Source organism: Pipistrellus hanaki (assembly GCF_964339955.1).
Source record: "Pipistrellus hanaki genome assembly, chromosome: 17".
NCBI lineage: Eukaryota > Metazoa > Chordata > Mammalia > Chiroptera > Vespertilionidae > Pipistrellus > Pipistrellus hanaki.
Window position 1 is genome coordinate 7438413 of NC_140519.1, and position 20046 is coordinate 7458458.

The 20046-nt window shown below is 40.3% G+C and overlaps 1 protein-coding gene across 3 annotated transcripts in view; it reads left to right on the top strand.

Annotated features, from left to right (window-relative positions):
• The window catches only part of SPIDR (scaffold protein involved in DNA repair), a 236539-nt gene that overhangs the window by 47682 nt on the left and 168811 nt on the right, over positions 1-20046 (top strand). For all 3 annotated transcript variants that reach the window (XM_084864320.1, XM_084864321.1, XM_084864322.1), the window contains exon 6: positions 19077-19327. In XM_084864320.1, coding sequence (XP_084720446.1) covers positions 19077-19327 — 251 coding nt within the window. The remainder of the gene's footprint in view (positions 1-19076; positions 19328-20046) is intronic.

Here is a 20046-nt window from a genome sequence, read left to right on the forward strand (position 1 = left end):
AAGCAGTTGCTCTCGGGGCTCCCGTCATATAAAGGAAAGGTGCATTGGGGAAAATTACTTTTCTGCTCTTGTTATTTGAAGATCACATAAAGAGAAGTTTTCAGTGAGAGATATGTTCAGAATTTATTTACTTCATATTCTCTCTTACAGTAAATTTGTATATGCCAATCTATATTCTTAGAGCCATGCATATACAAACCAAGTGAGGCTTTCAAGGAGTTCACAGTCTCAAAGGATGGTTAGACAGATATACAAATACTTACAGTACATAGAAATTCAGTGATATATATGGGCACAATATGTGCTGGTGACAAGAAGAAAAGCCCTTTTTAACATCTATGATAGTAGATATATTAAATGGTAGAATCTAGATAGTGGATATACAGGTGCTTTCTGTAAAGTTCACTCATAATAGAATGTTGGATGTGGAAAGAAAGTTTTCATAGATGTAGGATGCTTGAACAAAGTCTTCAACATTGAATATGAGTTTGCCAAGTAGGCAAGAAGAAGGAAGGGCATTTTAGGAAAATAAATAGTTGGTAAAAAAAAAAAGAGAGAGAGAGAGAGAGAGAGAGAGAGAGAGAGAGAGAGAGAGAGAGAGAGAGAGAGAGAAAAGAAAGTAAAACCAGCATTCTGAGGAAAATTCAATAATTTGGTATAGCTGAGTTAGACTTTTAGGAAAGACTTTTATGGAAGAACAGTAGGTACTAAGATTAGGGAATTAAGATCAATGAGGGCCTTGAATGTCAAACTATTTGCTTTTTATTTATTCTTACAAAAAATGGAGAGCTCTCTCATATTTAACAAAATAAAACTGACATCTTTCTTGAGTACACTTACACTGCAGCTTTTGCCTTATCTGTTCCCCAGCCTGTGTGAAGCAGAATTCCTTGAGACACATCCTTAACCAGTTAACTGCCACACGTCCAAAACAGAAACCATCCCCACTGTGTCTGTAGACGCTAATAGTGTATAAAGAGTTAAATCTCTACTGTCCCCCTCCCATCTCCAGTCCAACATCTGCCACTCCCCTCCCATGGGTGCTGCTCTCCAAGGCCACAAGCGACCTACAGGCAAACTCTCCGTCTCTATTCTACATGGCTGATCAGCAGCACTGGCACTACTGGCCGTTTGCTCCTCCTTAAAAACAGCAATCAGATTTTTTTTTTTTTTTTTTTTAAGGGAAGAGAATAAAATCATGCTGCTTCATGGAACTGTTTTGTTTCAATTATAGACATGTGAGTCTTGCCAGGTGAAATGGTGATCAAAGAAATTTAAAAACTATGATAGCATATGGCTCAGATGGGCCAGGTTGGAGTCCCAACTGTCATTACTTAGTACTTGGGAAAAAATTACTTAACCTTCTCGGGCCTTCTCTATGAAATGAGTATAAAAATACCTATCTTGTAGGGCTATGGTAATGGGGAAAAGGCTTCCTATCTAATAGAGAGGGAATATTCTAATTGACTGCAACACCCTCAAAGATGGCGGCACCCAGGCCCCTAAGCCTCCGGAATCCCCTCAACCCCCCAGCTGTCCAGGGCCAGCTGGGAGCACAGGCAATCCTCAGATAGCAGCTGTACAGCCACCCTGGGCTACCCAAGGCTCAGGTAATCAGGGCCGGCCGAGGCTTGCACTGCTGGCAGTGGCAGAAGCAGAGGTGTGATGGGGCATCATCTTCCCCTGATTGCTGGCTCACCTCTGGCCCCTGAAGGCTTCCAGACTGGGAGAGGGGGAAGGCCAGGCTGAGGGAATCCCCCTCCAGTGCATGAATTTTTATGCACCGGGCCTCTAGTCATGTAAATAAAGCCCCTCGTACACAGTAGCTTGCTTAAAAACATTTAAATAAACAGCGAGGGAGAACGAATTTAAAATGGTTCTATCAGGTGGTTGGAAATCCTCAGCCTGGAACTCTGGGATGTGGTAATGACCTTTTTATCCTAACTGGTATCATTTGCCTCCTGGATCTGCCATACTGACCACATTACAGCTCCTGAAACATAGCAGGCTCTTTATTTCTTCACTAGAGGCCCAGTGCACGAAGATTCGTGCAAGAAAGGGCCTTTCTTCCCCTGGCTGCCTGCACCGCCTTCGCTCTGGCGACCCTGATAGTGGTTTCAACCTGTGGTTCACGACCCACCAGTTGAGAACCACTGCTGTAGAGCCTAAGACCATCGGAAAACACAGATATTTACATTACGATTCGTTAACAGTGGCAAAATTACAGTATGAAGTAGCAATGAAAATAATGTTATGGTTGGAGGTCACTACAACATGAGGAACTGTATTAAAGGGTCTCAGCATTAGAAAGGTTGAGAACTACTGGAGTAGATGGATGCAAAAAGCAGGTGATAACTTGACACCGACAGGAAGAATAAAAAAAAACAACCATTACCTAGGTCTGCAGTTGGGTCTAAATTCATGGTATGGCATCAAACAAGAGGTGATTGTGAAGTCCTTCAAGAAATGTGGAATCAGCAATGCCATATACAGAACTGAGGATGATGTCACATATGTAGACAGCAGTGATAAATAAAAGTTGGAAAAATTGATAAGTCTGGAACTAATAGAGTGAAGAAGAAGGCAGTGATGCAACAGAAGCTGAATAAAGTGATATGCTGCATAATATCTTAGTATTGGTATGTAAACATTATGTGCAATAATTATTAAATAAAAATATGTTCTGTTTTATGTTTAAATTTTGATTTCTTAATTTGGGGTTGGAAAAGTGGGAGTCTCCTGTACATGGGGCGTCTTTTACATGGAAAAATATGGTGTTAAAAATGAAGAATATAATAACTGAAATAAAGAATACATTTGAGCCGAAATCGGTTTGGCTCAGCGGTAGAGCATCGGTCTGCTGCGGGCACAAACCCAGCAGGGGGTGTGCAAGAGGCAGCTGGTGATGTTTCTCTCTCATCGACATTTCTAGCTCTTTCTCTTTCTCCCTTCCTCTCTGAAAAAAGTCAATAATATATATATATATTTTTTTTAAAAGAATACCTTTGAGAGAATCAACAGATGAAGCAGAGGATCCAGTCAGTGATCAGGAAGAAAAGATCGTGGAAAGCTCCTAATCAGACAGAAAAGTAAATAAATAAAACAAACCAAATGAGGGTAGTTTAAGGGATCTATACCATATATCAGGAATATTGGCATTCATATCATAGGGGAAGGGGGAAAGAGAGAGCAAGGGATTGAAATCCCATATGAAGAAATAATGATTGAAAGCTTTTCTCACCTGGTCATGGAAATAGACATATAAGTCCAGGAAGTATAGTTTATCCCAAACACCATGAAACAAAAGTGTTCCACACCACGACACATCATAATTAAAATGCTGGAGTTAAAGACAATGCTAAATGTACCAAGAGAAAAGCAGTTAATTGTGTGTAAGGGAGTTCCCATAGGACTCTGCATTGTTTTGTCAACACAAACCCTGTAGGCCAGAAGAAATTGGCACAAGTGTTCAAAGTAATGAAAAACAAAGACATACAGCCAAGAGTTTCTATAAAGCAACACTATATTTTTGAATCAAAGAAGAAATAAAGAGCTTTCCAGCCAAAATGCTAAAGGACTTCATTACTACTAAACCAAAATTACAAGAAATGTTAATGGAACTTCCTTAAATAGAAAATATATTAAGCATCTTCTCTGATCACAGTGGTATGAAACTAGAAATCTATATAAATAAAGAGGTAATATGCAAATTAGGCTGGGAAGCTGTAACGGATCACAAAGGGATAGGAGGAGGTTGTGCATGCAGGTGAGGCCAGGAGGGGAGACAGAGATGGGCTTGCCCTAGCCAGCACAGTGGCTCTGGTGGCCCAGATTGGATACAAGCAGGGGGGCAGGGAGGCCTGAGGCAGAAGTCAGGCGTGGGTCCTGGCCGCCCCATGGTGCCAGTCAGGCCTGACTCCCGCAGTGCCAGCACTGGGCAAGTCAGGCGCAGGCTCTGGCCACCTGCGGTGCCGGTCCAGCCTGATTCCTGCAGTGGTGATTCCTGCAGCAGCCCCCTCGAGCACTGGGCCTGTAGTCAGTTATAAGAAGAAAACTGGAAAACACAAACACATGGAGGCTAAATTACATGCTACCAAAGGTTGACTATATCTAGGAAGAAATCAAAAGATCCATACCATAAAGACGAATGAAAATTAAAACACATTGATCCCAAATCTATGGGACATATTATAGAAAAAGCATTTCTAACAGGGAAATATACAGAATGCAGGCCTACATTCAAAAACAAGAAAAATTTCTATCATTTTTTTTTCTTAAGTGATGAATTTTTTTATTGAGGTAAAATTCACCTAACACACATTTTAAAGTGAACAGTCCAGTAGCATTTAGTACATTACACTGTTGTCCAATCATGGCCTCTCTCTAGTTCCAAATATTTTCATAACTCCAAGGGAGACTCCATACTTTTCAATGGGTGTGGAGTTTCCTTTTGGGGTATACTTTCTTAATGCATTAATGCACTCCAAAGAAATGGAAGATTTATTTTTTAGGTCCAAATAGCTATACTCCACATAAAACAGCTCTTTATTGAAAGAACATGAGCCAAGCCACAGTAGTTTATTGTTAGAAGTCAGGATCATGGTGACATTTGAAGAGAGAAGAGAGGAGACTTTGTAGTGAGTGGAAGGAGAGCATTGGGGCCCTTCTGGGATGCTTGAAATGGTCCATTTCTCAACCTGGGTGGTGGTTACATAAGTGCGTCCACTTAAAGATAATTTATTCAAGCTGCACACTTAAGTATACTTTTCTCTGTGTGTGTGCTTCAGTTTGAAATATTTTAAAAATAGCTAGGAATCAGGAGGCCTGGGCTTCTGTTCCAGCACAGGAAGTGACTAGCTGTGTGATCATAACAAGCCACTAACCCTCTCTGGGCCTCCTTCATCACTATGGACAACAGGCATATATGGTCAGTTAATCTACAACAAAGGAGGCAAGTACATACATTGGATTAAAATGCAGTTTCTTTAGTATATGTTGGGAAACCTAGACAGATGTATGCAGAACAATGAAACTGGGTCATTTTCATGCACCATATATAAGAATAAAGTTAAAATTCATTAAAGAACTAAGTGTAAGATAACAAAACCATACAATTCCTAGAAAACATAAGTAGTAAACTGTTTGGTATCACTTTTAATAATATTTTTTTCTTACACATTTTCCTTCAGGCAAGAGAAACAAAAAAGGTAAATTTTTGCACAGCAAAGGTTTCATCAACAAAAGGGAAAAACAACCTAAATGGGAGAAGATAATTGCAAATAATACATCCAATAAGTGGTTAATATTCAAAATATATAAGGAATGTAACACCATAAAAACAATTCAATTAAAAAGTTGGCAGATGATCTGACTAGACATTGCCCTAAAGAGGACATGGAGATGGCAAAACACATTACTAGATGCTCAATTCACTGATCATCAGAGAAATGCAAATTAAAATCTCAATGCAATATCACCTCATCCATGTCAGAATGGCTATCCTATGTAATAAAAGTGTAATATGCAAATTGACCGAACGGCCAAACAGTGGAACAACCATCCGGACGAACATCCAGATGACCACTGCTATGACACCCACTGTCACCAGGCCAGCCAAGGCAGGTGCGATGTGATTGGTCAGGGGTCCAGTCATTGCCCCATGATCACCTCGCAGAGGGAGGCCCACGCCACTGGTCAGCGGGGCAATCAATCAGGGGGTTCCATCATTGCCCCAAACAGGGAGGCCCAGGCCATTGACCAGCGGGCTGCAGTGGGTGGGTGGGGCCTCGCTCTGTGAGGGAAGCCTGGGTCCCAGGTGCTGGACGGAAGCCAGTGCTGGCAGCCGGGGAAAGGAAGGCCTACTCTTGCACAAATTTTATGCATACTAGCCTTTGGCAAGCACCCCGGACCCTGGGTTCCCTCCAGGCCTGGCTTTGTCAGGAATGATGTCTGGTCTAATTAGCATATTACCCTTTTATTATTATAGCACTTGTGCCCTGAATGCTCCTTTCTCTTTCAGTCTAGTTGTAGAGCTTCCACTCAGCCAGCTTTCCTGTGGTTCTGGGTGATAGACGTTTTGTCTTTTAGTTGTAGTTTTGAAATTGTTGTGCACGACAGCAGTTTAGGTGTGTTTTCCTAAGCCGCCATCTTAGATCTCCCTTATCATTATAGATAGCCTAGATATGGAAGCACCCTAAGTGTCCATCAATAAATGAATGGATAAATAAGAAGTGGTACATATATAAAATGGAATATTATTCAGCCATAAGAATGAAATCTTGCCATTTGAAAAAGTATGGATGAACCTAGAAGGTATAATGCTAAGTAAATAAATCAGACAGGGCAAGACAAGTACTTGATTTCACGTATATGTGGAATCTAAAAAGCAAACAGGCGAACAAAAATAGAAACAAAGTTATAGATACAGAGAATAAATTGATGGCTGCCAGATGGCAGGGGTTTGAGGATTGGATGAAAAAGGTGAGTGCACTAAGAAGTACAAACTGTCAGTTATAAAAACCATCATGGGGATTAAAGACATGGACTATAGTTAATATTATTGTAATAACTTTTATGATGTCAGATGGGTAATAGCATTATCAAGGTGATAACTTCATAGCTTATGTAAACATCTAATCAGTATGTTGTACACCTGAAACTAATAAAATATTGAGTGTCAACTGTAATTGAAAAATAAATACATTTATTTTAGCTTGGGAAACCCTGATTAGAGGTCCCAGCATGACATACCTGGACTCTTGATTACCAAGATAAGCTTTGAATAAGAGAACTGGGAGCTAACAATAGGTGCTGTTTTGAACCTCTGAGTTTGTGCTGGTCTGTTCTGGAGCAATAAGAAGCCAGTGTGGCAGGGAATGTCAGTGTCTAGATGTGAGTCTCAGAGCCAGTGAGCAGAGATTTACACTTGAGTTTTCTCTTCCTAACTTCTGATATTATACTGAGCTCACATTGAATTTTAACATTTATTTATACTTATGACTTCGGTGATTTGAATTTTTTATTGAAGCATGTAAAAGTACATAGATTTATGAGAAAAGAAATCTTGGTATTTTTCTTTGTTTTGTTTATTGTCTATCTATATAAAAGCCTAAATGACCATAGCAACCGAATGGATGGCCAAACAGGCTGTGTGGGGTGACCAGGCCAGCAGGGGGCTTAGTGCGGGGCGACCAAATGGCTGCATGCTCCACATTGGGGGCAGTGGGGAGCGACCAGGCTGGCAGGGGGAGCAGTGAGGGGCGACTCGGCCACTTGGGGGGGACAGTGAGGGGTGACCAGACCGACAGGGGGGCAGTAAAGGGTGACCAGGCTGGTTAGGGGGGGCAGTTAGGGGCAACCAGACTGGCGAGGGGGTGCACTTGGGGGTGACCAGGCCAGTGGGGGGAGGGGCAGTTAGGGGCGACCAGGCAGGCAGGCAGGTGAGCATTAGGAACCAATGGTCCCGGATTTTGAGAGGGATATCTGACTGCCAGTTTAAGCCCGATCCCCAGAATCTGGCCTAAACCAGCTGTCAGACATCTCCCGAGTGGTCCCCAATTGGAGAGGGTGCAGGCTGGGCTGAGGGGACCCCCTCGTCCTGTGCACAAATTTCGTGCACCGGGCCTCTAGTATTTTAGTGCTTTGCTGGAAGAAATCATTGGTCTTACAAGTCAGTATACTTAAGGTTACTGTTTATTACAACAAAGGATGCAAAGCAAATTCAGCAGGTAGAGGAAACCAGTCACAAGCTCCCAAGAATCCTCCTGGGAAGTTGAACAGAACATAATTCATCTAGCAATGAACTGTAGCATGTGCAAAGTGTTGTCTACCAAGGAAGCTCAGCTAGTTTCTAACAGGGTTCCGTCATGTTGGTGACAGTACTTGCATGACTTACTGCAGTGACCAAAACTGCAGTACCCCAGAAGTAAATCAGATGCCCACCATGAGTAACATTGTTTGCAGAGTATCTAAACAGAACAGTACAGTGTGTGCAAGGTACTGAGCCTGCAAAACATTTTATCAGAACACTCAAAGAGCTCAATTCCCATGTGCCAGTCAGGAGCCAGTCAGGAAAACAGGTCCTTCTGAGTTAACGCTTTTCCTGAATACACCGTAATAAGTATATTCAGAAAAACAACTTCTGGTCAGAAACAAATATAAATTGTTTTCCACTTATAAATGTTCTGCTGGTTATAATTATATTGTAGATATGTACTTTTAGTAACTAGTTTTGTAGGTATCTTTTTTACTTGAAAATAAGATTATATTTGTGTCAGTATAATCTTATTTTCAAGTAAAAAAGATACCTACAAAACTTTGTAAGTCAACTCCAGGATAACTTATTAATATGACTAGAGAACCATAGCAGGAATTTGTGCACTAGTGGGGTCCCTCAGCCTGTCCTGTGGGATGGGGCTGAAACCGGCACTCCAACATCCCCCATGGGGTCAGGATTGAAGAGGGCACAGGCCAGGCTGAGGGGCCCCACCAGTACATGATTGGGGCTGGGGAGAGATGTGGGAGATTGGCCAGACGGGGAGGGACCATGGGAGGGCTCAAGGGCCTCAGATGCTTCACCTACCAGTTGGAGTATCTTCCCCCTGGTGGTCAGTGCACATCATAGCGACTGGTCGACTGTCTGCCCCCTGGTGGTCGATGCACGTTATAGCAAGCGGTTGAGTGACCTTAGCATATCATTAGCATGTTATGCTTTGATTGGTTGAACGGACAGCTGGGCATTTAGCATATTAGGCTTTATTATATAAGATCAATAAACATGGTTTTATTTGAATTCCACTTTAAACCAAGTATATTCTCAAGGGTGAGTTTTGTTTCTAGTTTTTGTTGAAGCTAAAACATTCTGACACTTTTTTCAATTTATGTTCTTGCATGATTGTCAAAGAGTAATAGTTTTCAGAGATGACTTATCTCCACAATATTGTTTTAGTTCATTATGACCAGTAAAAGGACCATATAATAAGTGCATTATTTATTTACATTATCTTTCAGCTATTAAAATAGTGAAGGATCATATAATAAGTGCATTATTTACTATACATCATCTTTCCGTTATTGAAATAGTGATGAGATAAGCATTGTGAAACATTATGCCTTTTAGGTTCTTAATATTAATGTCCTTACTGGTTCATCTTTATTGAATGCCATGGTTATGGAAAAATACACAGGACAAATTTCTTCTTTAGAGATCATTCCAATGATTCCAATCTGGGACCCCTCGAGGGATGTGAGGGATGTCCGACTGCAGAAGCTTGGAACTGCTTGCTTCCCTGTAATGCAACTGCAGTGCCCAGCACACTCACTCCCATCTATTTCTTTGGCTTATAACCAGAACAACCTGTGTCTTGCCTTCTGGATTCATTTACATAAATAAGCATTAATTTTCTAGAACATGCTGTCATCCATTAATTTTGAGGTCCCGGTTATGAGTGTAGGTTTGAGTTGGATGGCCCTTCCACCTCCAGCAGACCAGGGACAAAGTGTGCTGCTCCTGACGGAGTCTGCTGGAGGCGGTGTTGCAGAAAGACTCCGGGCTGTCTTTCTCTCAACTTGTCTTGTAACACAGAGAATGGCCAGATAGGTTTTATCACAGACTGTATCCTTATTCCACAGCCATACACTGTTTTCCTCGGAGAAAGGGCTTCTTTAAAAAATATATATATTTTATTGGTTTGTTTGTTGTTGTTTTTTACAGAGAAGAAGAGAGAGGAATAGAGAGTTAGAAACATCGATGAGAGAGAAACATCGATCAGCTGCCTCCCGCACACCTCCTAATGGGGATGTGCCCACAACCAAGGCACATGCCTTTGGCCAGAATCCAACCTGGGACCCTTCAGTCCACAGGCTGATGTTCTATCCACTGAAACAAACCAGTCAGGGCAGGGCTGCTTTTCTTTCTTGTCCTCTGTAGTCACTGTAGCGAACCCCATGGATGTACTAGGTGTACCTGTTAATAATGCGGATTTTGTAATCAAAGAAATCACGATAATTTCAAGAGAAACATCAAAAGTGCTTTTTTCTAAGTAATAATGTCCACTGCTAGCTACACATTTCCCCCATCTTTCAGGTAATTTGTGGAAACTGTCCCAATGTATCTTTCCTTGTTTTGAGGCAAACCATTCAGAGACCAAATGTGACACTTTTCAGAAAGTGCATGTGCCATGGATCAGAACAAGTGGTAATCTGAAGGAGCAAGATCTGGTGAATATGACGGGTGGGTTAATACTTCCCAGGCAAGATCTTTTAAAGTGTCTTTAATTGGTTTTGAAGTGTGTGATGGTGCGTCATCATAAAGCAAAATTACTTTGCTATGTCTTCTGGCACATTCTGGTCATTTCACTATCAAAGCGTGGTTCAAATTGATTATTTGTTGTCGGTATCGATCAAGATTAATAGTTTCACCTGGTTTTAGATGTTCATAATATACCACACCTTCCTGATCCCACCAAACACAGAGCATTGCCTTCTTTCTGAAGTGATTTGGCCTTGCAGTTGATATTGATGGTTGACCTGGATCAACCCATGATTTTGTGCATTTGGGATTCTCAAAATAATAAACCCACTTTTCATCACCAGTCACAATTCAATGCAAAAAAGACTTTCTTTTGTGCAATTGAAGCAACATTTTACTGATAACTTTTCCATTTGTCTTTCATTCAGAGGATGTGGCACCATTTTCTTTTCTTTCAAATCTTTCCCACTGCTTGTAAAAGATCAGAAATTGTTTGCTGAGCAGCGTTTAATCTTTCTGCAAGTTGTTTTTAGTTTGACATGCATCTTCATTCAATAATGCTTGTAATTGTTGGTCTTCAAACTTTTTTGGTTGACCTGGATGTCTGTCTTTCACATTGAAATCATCACTTTTAAAGCATTTAAACCAGCTTTCACAAGTATCTTGAGATGGAGCGTGTTCACATAAGCTTCCGGAAATATTCAGCAGCACTTTTCTTCAAAATAAAGTAATGAATTAAAACTTGCTGCAAATGCTCCTTTTTTGCATGAAATTCAACATTTTTAAGTGTAAAAATATCTGTGATGTGAACACCTTCAGCAAATTTGACATATGAAGTTTTGAAGCTTGTTGTTAATACAACAAAATAGCATACATATTAAATCGCATATATATCAACATATGTGTGACTCCAGCTATTGAAAAAAATCTGCATTATTAACTGGTATACCTAGTATTTCTGGGCAGGCGCTATGGAGTCTTCTTGGCTTCAGGCAAACTCTGTCTTCTCCACTGGGCTCAGCAGCTGCTTGGTAAACTTTGACCCAGGAGGTTCCTTCTTGAGCCTTGTAATTTCTTTTTTCCCCCCTTTCTCTCTCTTTTTTTTTTTTTTTTTATATATATTTTATTGATTTTTTACAGAGAGGAGGAGAGAGGGATAGAGAGCTAGAAACGTTGATGAGAGACAAACATCGACCAGCTGCCTCTTGCACACCCCCTACCGGGGATGTGCCCGCAACTAATGTACATGCCCTTGACCGGAATCAAACCTGGGACCTTTTAGTCCGCAGACCGACACTCTACCACTGAGCCAAACCGGTTTCGGCTCCCCGCTTTCTCTTAAGATGCCTTTGCCATAGCTGTTTTTGTTTGTTTGTTTGTTTGTTTGTTTGTTTTCTTTTCTGGGGCTCTTCAGAGCAGGGGCGTGGACATTAGGTGGTGGAATGGAGCTTTGGGAACCCACATTGATAGAACTTGAGTTCTGTTGTTCTCATCAGGCTGGAATTTGAGGTTGGAAACATATTTAGTTCAGGAAAGACAAGCCAAGTGTTTGCAGAGGTGTACCCATGGGTGTAGCTTGTTAAACCTGTTTACCTCAGGAAAGACGGTGCTTTTTTCTTCTTTTCAATGTGTGAGAAAACCTATAGCTTTAGTTTTCTCTCTCTATCTGATTTTCACGAATAAAGTTTCAGTTACAACACGCACACCAAATAAAAGGGAGAGTATATCTCCTGTCAGCAGTTTAAGACTCTCTGTTGCCTAGACTTGTATTGGTTTTATTGGTTTTTAATCCCAGTAGTAAATAAAGTTCTGTTAGTAACTGGGGGTTTGAGGCACTCTTTTGTTTTTGCTGTTCTTTTTCATACAATCAGTGCAGTTCTTGATAAATCGCCAGAGACTAACCCAAATATTTAAGGTAGGGGTGTGTGTGTGTGTGTGTGTGTGTGTGTGAGAGAGAGAGAGAAAGAGAGAGAGAGAGAGAGAGAGAGAGAGAGAGAGAGAGAGAGAGAGAGAGAGAGAAAGGGGGGGGGTAATTCCGCTGTAATTTAAAGACTACATAAGTAATTATTTTGGTATCCTCTCCCACTATATCCATTGTAGCCAGAGTGATTCTTGATACTTACCTAGCTACCCTCAATTGATTTGTAGTGAATTCCATTTTACAACTGGAATGGAAATGAAAGCATTTGCTAACTAGATTTGCTGGTTTATCAGCCTCTATCACTCTTTCATTTCCCCTGATTTTTAAGAGCTCTCTTGGTTTTGGTGATTTGACTTGCTGTAGCCTCAAGGGCATATCTTCTGACTTTTGCTGTTGTCCCCACCTTGCAACTCTTTGGATTTAAAAGTTTCTAAGCAGGCAGGGCCTTATAATTCTCATTTTCTTTCCTTATGATTCTACTGACTATTCTCATTAGGAGTGTGACTTTAAGAAAGGGAGGCTAAACCCAGAATTAACAGGGTGAATTCAGCTTGGCTCTCAGTAATCTCATAAGATTCTGTAAGGCAGGTCTGGGCCTAGTCAGTATTGGATGGAAAGCCTCAGAGAGCAGAAACCAGCGTGCTGCAGGATGTGGCCAGGGAAGCAGGCCTGGCTGTGTGACTCAGGGCACAGCCCGCACCTGCCCCAGGGCAGCAGGTGCACAAGGTGCCTTCTCGCCTAGGCTTAAACCTTTGTTTTTGCATGAAATATGCCAGTGAGCTAACTGTTCTTTGTTTTATAATTGGTTATTTCAAGGACTGATTTTTAGTTTAGTTACTTTTTTTACGAGCTCGTTAAAAAAGTATTTAGCTACCTTGTTTCCCCGAAAATAAGACATTCTCCGAAAATAAAACCTACTTACAGGTTTCCTTCTGAGTGAAATAGAAGGCATCCCACCGAAAATAAGCCCCCCCCCCCCCAGGCTAAACATGGGAGATTTGGTCCACTGATTCTGAAAGAAACAGAGTCACAAGAAATTCACCAGGAAATTCAGGAATTGGATTGTTATGATGATGTTCCAGAAGATGATGACATGATTGTCAGTGAATAAATGAGTAAATTCTTGATACTGTAGGATTCACAGTTTGTCTGGTTTGTATTGACAACTACCGTACTACTGTACCGTATACAGGTAATAAATTTCCTTTATTTTCATTTAACAATAAATGTGTACTGTATTCTTCTTTGTGGAAAAATATGGCATCCCCTGAAAATAAGACCTAACGCATCTTTGGGAGCAAAAATTAATATAAGACACTGTCTTATTTTCGGGGAAACAGGGTACTAAGGTGTCATTTAAAAATAAGGAAGTGATCAATTATTACTGATATTCCACTCTTGCTCTTTGTGTGACTTATTTATAAATTTTAGAATGAAAAGCTGTAATTTCTGACAGAGCAGTGATTCATCTGGCTAATTTATTTCATTTGTTGTTATGGTAGCTTTACCACAGAGGCACTGCTTAATCTTGCAGTTAGACTGACTGCTTTTTTACTTTATTAGTAGAAACAGTTTTTATCTAAGAAGACTCTGTACATGTAAACTTTCATACATGGAATTAGGTTAAGATTTGATTTACAGGAAATGGGACACTCCAGTTCAAGGGTAGCTCTTTAATTATTTAAATGCAGTATTCACTTAACAAGATTCTTTCCTGGACAATAAATTCCCATTTTTGATGGGACTGCTGATTTATCACGATGTAAGAGAATGTGTTACTCTCTCTGCACACACACATACCCGATCTGGAGGATTATACGGGTGTGGCAAAGTAGGTTTACAGTTGTGGGTATGCAAAACAGAGTTTATTCTTGCATTATTATTTATGAACTATTGTATTGTTTTCCACACGAACAACTGTAAACCTCTTTTGCCCCACCTTAAATTGTTTGTATTATTGTCTCTTGCTTCCTGTAAACTCTATAAACTTTCATTTGTCTGAAATTGTCTGTGTATCTCAAGTTTCCACTGTACTTTCCTGCCTTATATGCTTTGTTCTCTCTGTTCTCATCTTCATCTTTTAAGAATTTTCCAATCCTTTGAAACCCAGGAGAGGTTTTATTTCTTCCAGTGTGTCTGCTAATTTCATGTTAGTCAGAAATAAAAGCTTCGCTGTTTGCCCATTCAAAACATTTAGTGTGAACCATGTTTATAATATCTCCTTTATTTGATTTCAAGCTCTTTATGGAACTATGTATCATTAAATTTTCTATCTTGCATTAGCCTTACATCTAGTGCATACTGTATTAATATTTGTTTAATGGAACATTTTCTCTATTTGAAAGTATTTAGCAGATAGTTAGGCCTCTTGGTTGCAAGTAACAGAAAACAAATCTACCTAGTTTAAGAGAAAGAGGAAATTTACTGAATTTATTTATCCTATATAATAAAAGCCTAATATGCTAAGCATCCAGTTGTCTATTCAACCAATCAAAGCCTCCACAGAAATAAATGTCTGTTATTTAAGCCACCTAGTCTATGATATTTTGTTATGGCAACCCGAGCAGACAGTGGGCAGAAATTGGTTCTGAGAAGTGGGGTACTGCTGTAACAAATACCTTCAAATGGGGAAGTGGCTTTGGAACTGAGTAATGGGTAGAGGCTGCTCAAGTTTTCAGGTGCATGATGGCAAAAGCTGACATTGCCATGAAGGGACTGGTAAAGGTGACTCTGATGAGAGCAAAGAAGTAAAAGAAATTATATTTTGATATATTTGGTTAAGTAAAATGCGTTATTACAGTTTTATTTTCTTAATTTAGCTACTAGAAAATTTGAAATTATGTATTTTTCTTGTATTGGGTAGCACTGAAATAGAGCTTTATGGATAAATATAAAAAAAAACATTATATTGAAGAAAAAAAGTAGGTCATTTAGAGTTGTGGTGAGACAACATCATTCTATAATATATGAAGTTTAAAAGCTTTCAAAATAGTACTAGACAATATTTGTGTGTGTGTTAGTGTGTGTGATTAAAAAATAAAAACAGGATGTGACTCAGGAGAAAGCCCCTGTAGGAAGGAGGAACATGTAACAGAGATACAGGAAGTTTGAGCTGCATCATTAAAGCTACCAAGGAAGATTTGCACCAGGTTAAGATTTGATGAAGGGTGATAGGGTGGTAATGAGAACATGCGTTTTTATATATATATATTTTTATACTTTTCTACGTCTTTGAAATACTTTATAGTAAAGAGTTGTTGCCGGGACCAATTTGGCTCAATGGATAGAGCGTCGGCTTGCGGACTGAAAGGTCCCGGGTTCGATTCTGGGCAAGGGCATGTACCTTGGTTGCATGCACATCCCCAGTAGGGGGTGTGCAGGAGGCAGCTGATTGATGATTCTCTCTCATCGATGTTTCTAACGCTCTATCCCTCTCTCTTCCTCTCTGTGAAAAATCAATAATATATATATATATTTTTTTAAGTTGTTATCTGTAATTCTTGAAATATTGCTGGAATAATTTTCCATTTTTGGATTAAACGGAGGAATTCGAGAGTCAGTGAAGTCACTTGTTCAAAGTCTCAAAACAATTAAAAACCTGAACTGTGATTCAAAACCAAGTCTTTATCATTCCGAAACTTAAAGCTCTTCTTTCTCTTTAGTCTGATTCGATAACATATAACATATAAATTTGAGCTTATGAACCTGCAGGCTCCTCTGACCTATATTTGATTTTCCCCCCGCCTTCTCCTGCCCACCCCTAGCACACTCATCTATGCACATGCATGCATGTGCACATACTCCAACACCATCCTTTCTCAAACAAAATGCGTTCTTGACTGTCAGGCTGGGGCCAGAGCAGCTTGTGACCGGGCAGCTGTAGTTCTGTGTGTCCACGTGAGGAGACTTCCTCCACATTCATCTGAGACTAGGGGTTGGGGCGGAGTTCTAAAATACAGTCTCCTAAAGTGACGGCTTCTAGGTGTCTTTTCTTAAAGGTGTTTGTTATGCCTTTCATTCTTCTTAGAAATTCCTATGTGAAGGACACATGATTTGCTGTGCTGGTTAAGGCATTGTTTGTCTTTTTGATTGACTGCTAAAGGCATTATTTATTCGTTGTGTTTTTCTGTTTGTGGGTTTAATGGCAGAAGGTTGACATGGGGCATCCCACCTGCTGTTTTACTTTCTTAGTAGCACCCAGAGGGCATCCAGGAGGGTGCAGAGTTGGCCTGGTGGTGTGGATGGACATTCATGGGCCCCAAACATGGGGTATTGTTGGGCAGCACAGAAGTCTTCCCCCAGTGGGTGATCAAGAATATAGAGTGGCCCTGTAGGTGGTATGGACATGCTTGCCTTTTCTCGCCAGGTTCCTACACTGGGGGTGTAGGTGGGCACTGGCCCATTGATGCCCACTCACTGGTCCTCCCCCTTGTCCCTAAGACCTGTACTAGGGCGAGGAGCCTGGGACCACTCTCCTTCCTACCACTGGGGCTCAGTCCCATAGACAAGCTGGCTCAGGTAGGGTCGGTGGCAGCTGGGGACGATCACAGTGTGAGTGTCCAATGTCAGGATCAAGGAATGTAGGTGAGCCTGAGACCAGGAATGTGAGGCTGAGGCCTATGGGCCTGAAGTTCTCCTCATGTGGGGTTCAGGGGTGGGAAGGTGGGAAGGTGAGAAGGTGGGAAGGGCAGAGGCAGGACGTGGGGAAGGGTCCAGTGCTTAAGAGTTTGTGGGGGAAAATGGCAACGGTGCTGAGGTTGTGAAACCCTGTTCTAGGATGAAATGCAAAACTTTAGGGAACTAAATGAAAAGACATTTCATAACAAAAAGATGAACTTAAATTTGGAGTTCTCAAGTAATGTATGAAGTTTTTAGTGTCCCGGATCTTAGTTTTCTAACTATATTTTTTATGGCCTATTGTTAATTATACATGAGAATCACAGGGGAAACATGTGACCACAGGGCTTATTTTTGGATTAGCACCTGCCGACAGTAATTTAGGCATGTAACTGAGATTGTGAAAAGGGTAGAGGAAGTAAGCTATTAATTTGAGGGTTTATTTATTTATTTTTTTTACTTACTTTTCCTTCTTTTAAGTGTTCCTAGTAACAGTTGACTACCTAAGCAGTTTTTGAAAGAGATATGGGGATTGGTGATGTCCTTTTTAGCTCTTAAAGAGGATGCAACTATAAAATCCTTTAAAAGGCCAAGTGTGATAAACCTTTTGTCTTATGTAGATTAGCAAATGGTGACAGTTCTAGTGCTACTTCCATGTACCAATGCACATGCGTACACATATACCCACAGGTAATAATCCTTATATGTACCGTGGCCTGTTCACCCTCTTTAGCCAGGTGCCTGTTTGAGTGCCAGTGACACAATCCACATTGAGCCATCAAAATAGAGCTCTTCCTGAGGGACCCGTACTACCCTATGAAGTTATACAGGCACAGAAATTTCATTTAAGTGAATATATAATTAAAGTTTAGTAAATTTAAAATGTATAGGTATTACATTAAAAGGGGCTACCAATACACTGAAAAACTGGTGTTGAAGGATGAATTGTTGCTGACAGTAGAACAACATGGGTCTGACTTGCAAAGCCAAGTGATGGGAAAGTAAAATTCATACCAGATTTAAGAGTTTTACTGAGAGTCTGGGCAAAGATGGAGAACATCACAGAAGAAGTTATGATTTTCCTCTCCAGTTAGGCTATGTGATGTGAGTTTCTATTTGTAATCCAGTGTTCAAAATATTATTTTGGTAGTTTAGAAACATGAGTCAGGGGAAGAATAAATACTTTAGGAAATGTTAGGAAAAAGAGGCAGTGACTTAATATCCTATGTAATTAAAGGGAAATATGCAAATTGACCCTCACAGCAGAACAACTGGTCTGGGCACTATGATGCACACTGACCACCAGGGGGCAAACATTCAATGCAGGAGCTGCCCCTGGTGGTCAGTGGGCTCCCACAGGGGCAGCTCCCCTCAGCCTCAAGCCCAGCTGAAAGCTGTGAGCTCAGTGGTGGTAGCGGGAACCTCTCCCGACTCCTCAGTAGCACTAAGGATGTCCAACTGCTGGCTGAGGCCTGCTCCCCACAGGGAGCGGGCTTACGCTCCCAGCCAGACATCCCCTAAGGGCTCGCAGGCTGCCAGAGGGATGACTGGCTGGCAGTTTAGACCCGATCCCCCAGGGAGTGGGCCTAAGCTGGAAGGTGGACATCCCTTGAGGGATCCCGGACTATAACAGGACATAGGCCAGGCTGAGAGAATTTTGTGCACCAGGCCTCCAGTTCTCATATAGTTCCTGATGATATTAATATTTGCAATTTAAAACTAGCCTCTGGAAAATATTATATTGAATTTGTGCTGGAAAGTCTACTTTTCATCTTTAGCCTTGGAGACTTTTGGTAAATTAAGTAGTTTACACATGAAGAGGCAATTTTCTTTGGTTCATAAGAAATATTGAATAATATTTACCTCATATTAAATTTCAAAATCCAAAAAAATTTATATGTTTTCCAATAGGTGTTAGGTTGTAGTGATTTTCATCAGCCATTTAGGTTGGTGTCATTAGTTCAGTTTTCAAAACTGACTATCTGGCACATTTTTGTTAGTTTATTGAAGGAAGATTGAATATTTGTATCTAATTTGGTGGATTCTATGAGAGAACATCTTGCTTACAATTGGTTTAATCTCATCTTGACTTTGGTTATATGGCCTGATACTTTGATTTCATATCAAAATAGAAGTTTAAGCTACTGTATGTACAAAGTTTAAGATACTGTATGTTTAAAGTTATTTACTAATTATAATTATAAGGGAATAGAATAATAGACATGTATAAATAAGTACTTGAATAAAGAGTTCTTCAAATTTAATTGCATATCCTTTAATTTTTTTCAGGCAAGTTCTACAGAAATTTTGGAGTATTCATCAGATAGTGAAAGTAAAGATAACTCAGAGAATGTCCTCTTCATTGATTTTGAATCCTCTCACAAACACCCCATGGAGTTTGGATCAGATGGAGGAAAAGTTATGGAGAAACGGATAATCCCAAGGGTGAAATCTACAGACAGCATTTTGTATACCCCCCAGAAACAGATGAAGTTGCCTAGGACTCCTGAAAAATCAGCAAATAAGAAGCAGCTTTCGAGGTGAAATTGCACCTTTAAAAATTCTTTTTAAGTTTTCCTCCTTCTTTAAAACCCCACATATCTAAAATGGTAATTTAAAAATGCTTACCTGTTTACTTGGGAAGGAAAATTGTGAGAGTAGAATTGTAATCTCTATAAGTAATTATGGAAGTCTTAAGTTCTTGAGATGATTTATGGAATAACTCATCCAAGTTGAGCATTCAATTTCAGTCATAACCAGCTTATGTGACTGCTTTCTTTAATGGAGTTTGGCTGTTTGGGTTTATCAAATTTTATTGAGCATCAGTGTTTTAGATGGTGTCTTAGACCAGTGGTCGGTAAACTCATTAGTCAACAGAGCCAAATACCAATAGTACAACAATTGAAATTTCTTTCGAGAGCCAAAAACCGACATCTGCGCATGGGCCACGAAGTTTCAATCACACTGTATGTGCGTGCCCGCATGTGGTATTTTGTGGAAGAGCCACACTCAAGTTTCCAAAGAGCCACATTGGCTCTCGACCACTGTCTTAGACAATTAAGACAAGTAAATGCCTATTTTCAAGTAATTTATAGTCTAAAGAGGGATATAGAAATACATATGTACTATTTAAATTACTTTAATGAGTATGGTTACAGATATTGACTTGGGCAGTGGTTGGTAAACAGAGCCAAATATCAACAGTACAATGATTGAAATTTCTTTTTTAAACTTAAACTTCTTCTAATGCCACTTCTTT